Source organism: Empidonax traillii, unplaced genomic scaffold, assembly GCF_003031625.1.
Source record: "Empidonax traillii isolate 1590-97213 ecotype Southwest subspecies unplaced genomic scaffold, ASM303162v1 scaffold2713:size37999, whole genome shotgun sequence".
Taxonomy (NCBI): domain Eukaryota; kingdom Metazoa; phylum Chordata; class Aves; order Passeriformes; family Tyrannidae; genus Empidonax; species Empidonax traillii.
In genome coordinates this window covers 34,534-37,999 of record NW_020957906.1, presented here as the reverse complement: position 1 = coordinate 37,999, position 3,466 = coordinate 34,534, and the positions used below count along the sequence as shown (strand labels likewise).

At 56.6% G+C, this 3,466-nt stretch overlaps 1 protein-coding gene across 1 annotated transcript in view; it reads right to left on the bottom strand.

Annotated features, from left to right (window-relative positions):
- Positions 1–34: 34 nt before the first annotated feature.
- Positions 35–3,466, bottom strand: part of LOC114072166 (1-phosphatidylinositol 4,5-bisphosphate phosphodiesterase gamma-1-like) — a gene marked incomplete at its 3' end in the record, with an annotated part of 15,989 nt that continues 12,557 nt past the window's right edge. The window contains exons 24-28 of the mRNA XM_027910087.1: positions 1,753–1,852; positions 1,439–1,663; positions 597–745; positions 327–441; positions 35–196 (exon numbers count right to left, since the gene is read on the bottom strand). Of these exons, the coding sequence (XP_027765888.1) occupies positions 35–196; positions 327–441; positions 597–745; positions 1,439–1,663; positions 1,753–1,852 (751 nt within the window). The remainder of the gene's footprint in view (positions 197–326; positions 442–596; positions 746–1,438; positions 1,664–1,752; positions 1,853–3,466) is intronic.

The following is a 3,466-nucleotide window of genomic DNA, read 5'->3' as shown; positions in this document are numbered from 1 at the left end:
GGAGGTGATGCCGATGCCGCTGGAAGGCCCATACCTGTTTTGAGGCCCTTGACGGGGAAGGTGGCCTGTGCCAAGAAGTTGGGGTCACTGAACATGTCCTCCTCGTACACCACGAAGCGCAGGAAGGCGAACTCGGGGTTGTTGATGTCGAAGACGAACTGCTTGAAGAGCCACACGGGGTTGAAGCCGTTGTCGGCTGCGGGGGACAGAGGGACGGGTCACAGCCGGGTCGGCCACACGGCCATCACCCCCACGTCCCCTCCAGGGCACGGCCAGGATCGTGCCGGTGTCCCCAGAGCGGGGATATCCCCCCTCCTGTCCCTCACCCACGACATCCGTCTTGTTCTTGCTGTTGTCGTACTCGGAGCCGCAAACCTCCACCTCCACGAAGGGGCACACGATGCTCCGGCCGTTCTTGGGCAGGTGCCGGGCGCCCAGGATCTGTGGGGGGAAATGGGAAGGGGCAGCAGGGTGAGGAGGGACCTCCAGGAACAACCAGTTCCACATGGCTGAAACGCGTAACACCCACTCCAAAACGGAAGGACCGAGTCCCCGCCTCGGCGGTGGCCGCCTCGAGGTGGTCCTCGCCCACTTGCCTGCAGCTGGACCGTGATGGGCTCCACGATCTTCAGGCTGTTCTTGTCGAAGGGGTCGAAGGTCTCGTCCCTCATGATGTCGGGCTGGAGGACGTACCCGCTGCGGCCCCCCAGCATGAAGAGCGCCTGGTTCAGCTGCATGGGCTTGTCTGCGGCCGTGGGACAGAGCAGGGCTCAGCCCTGGGGCTTGGGGGCCTCCCCGAGGTCCTTGGGAGGAGGGTCCTGCCTTGGCAAACCCAGCTAGGAGACCCCAAGCCTGGTTGGAGCAGGGATGAAGCCGGGCTTTGTACGAAGTGCCCGAGGATTGTATGGAGGTGTCCCCATTGGGACGAGGGAAAAGGATGGAGAGATCATCCAAACCACCTCCTGTGTCCCCATCAGGACCAAGGTTGGAGAGATCATCCAAACCCCCCTCCTTTGTCCCCATCAAGATGAGGGCAAAGGATGGAGAGATCATCCATCTCCTTTGTCTCCATCAGGATGAGGAAAAAGGTTGGAGAAATCATTCCAACCACCTCCAACAAGACCCAGGGAAGAGCCATGGGGGATGATGATCCCATCAGGATGAGGACAGAGGTTGGAGAGCTCATCCAAACCACTTCCTGTGTCCCCATCAGGATGAGGCCCAAGGCTGGAGGGATGACCCAAACCACCTCCACCAAGACCCAGGGCAGAGCCATGGGAGATGATGATCCCATCAGGATGAGGCCCAAGGTTAGAGAGCTCACCCAAACCACCTCCAACAAGACAACCCAGGCCAGAACCACCGGAGATAAAAACTCTGAGCGCAACCCACAGGGCCGATCCCAACACCCCCCTGCCCCCCACGGATCGGGATTTACCGGGCGTCTGGAAGTTGAGGGCCACGAGTTGGCTCCCGCAGATCCACATGGGCAGTGGGTCGTAGTTGGAGGAGTCCAGGCGCTGGCCCTTGGGATAGATCCGGCTCAGCTGGCGCCGGTTGTACTGCAGGAATTTCTTGCCCTTGCTGCGGTTGGCGTATTTCTCCGCCTTGGTCTCCGGGAAGGACGACATGTCCCGGTAACACGCCTTGTCCGTGCCGATCTCTGGAATAGCCGAGGGGACCGTCAGGGGAGGACTTTGGATCCTCTTCCCGTGCTTATCCCGTCCCGGATCCCGCTCTCCCGGCTCTTACTGTCCTCATCGAACGGCACCGGGCGGCAGTAGACGACCAGCTCCGAGAGCTCCAGCGCGATCTTCTTCCTCCGCTCCATGATCTTCCCCTCCTGCATCTGCACCGGGAAAGCGGGAAAAGTTGCTCCCAGTTGCTCCCAGTGTGTGGGCCCAGCAGCTCCCAGTAACCCCCAGTAAGGTTCCGTTCACACCTGCTGTAATCCCAGTCTATCCCAGTGCAATCCCGGTGTGATCCCAGCTACTCCCAGTCACTTCCAGTATAATCCCAGTCACTCCCAGTATGATTTCAGTTGCCCCCAGCGTGGTCCCAGTTGCTCCGTGTCAACGCCATCATGATCCCAGTACGGTTCCAGTATGATCCTAGTCACTTCCAGTCTATCCCAGTATGGTTCCAGTATGATCCTAGTCACTTCCAGTCTATCCCAGTACAGTTCCAATATGACCCTAGTCATATTCCAGTCTATCCCAGTATGGCTCCAGTATGATCCCAGCCACTTCCCACCACTCCCAGTATGATCCCAGGATGATCCCAGTCACTTCCAGTCACTCCCAGTACTATGTTGTTCCCGACATGGTCCCAGTTGCTCCGTGTCAATGCCATCATGATCCCAGTACGGTTCCAGTATGATTCTAGCCATTTCCCACCACTCCCAGTACGATCCCAGTCACTCCCAGTATGATTCCAGTTGCTCCCAACACGGTCCCAGTTGCTCCCTGTCAATGCCATCATGATCCCAGTATGACCCCAGTATGATCCCAGTCACTTCCCACCACTCCCAGTATGATCCCAGTATGATTCCAGTATGATCCCAGTCACTTCCAGTCACTGCCAGTATTATTCCAGTTGCTCCCAACATGGTCCCAGTTGCTCCCTGTCAACACCATCATGATCCCAGTATTATCCTAATCACAGTCATTCCCAGTATAACCCCAGTATGATCCCAGTCTTTTCCCATCACTCCCAGTATGATCCCAATCACTTGCAATCACTCCCAGTACAATCCCAGTCACTTCCAGTCACTCCCAGTATGATCTCAGTATGATCCCAGTATGATCCTAGTCACAGTCACTCCCAGTATAATCCCAGTACAATCCCAGTCACTTGCAGTCACTCCCAGTATGATCCCAGCTGCCTCCAGCGTGGTTCCACTTGCTCCCAGTATGATCCCAGTTACTCCCAGTATGATCCCAGTTTGATCCCAGTCAATTCCAGTCACTCCCAGTATGATCCCAGTATGATCCCAGCCACTTCCAGTCACTCCCAGTATGATCCCAGTCACTTCCAGTCACTCCCAGTATGATCCCAGTTACTCCCAGTATGACCCCAGTATGATCCCAGTCACTTCCCACCACTCCCAGTATGAACCCAGTATGATCCCAGTCACTTCCAGTCACTCCCAGTATGATCCCAGTCACTCCCAGTATGATCCCAGTATGATTCCAGTCACTTCCCACCACTCCCAGTATGATCCCAGTATGATCCCAGCCACTTCCAGTCACTCCCAGTACGATCCCAGCCACTTCCAGTCACTCCCAGTACGATCCCAGTCACTCCCAGTATGATTCCAGTCACTCCCAGTATGATCCCAGTCACTTCCAGTCACTCCCAGTATGATCCCAGGATGACCCCAGTCACTTCCAGTCACTCCCAGTATGATGGCAGTACGATCCCAGCCACTTCCAGTCACTCCCAGTACGATCCCAGTCACTTCCAG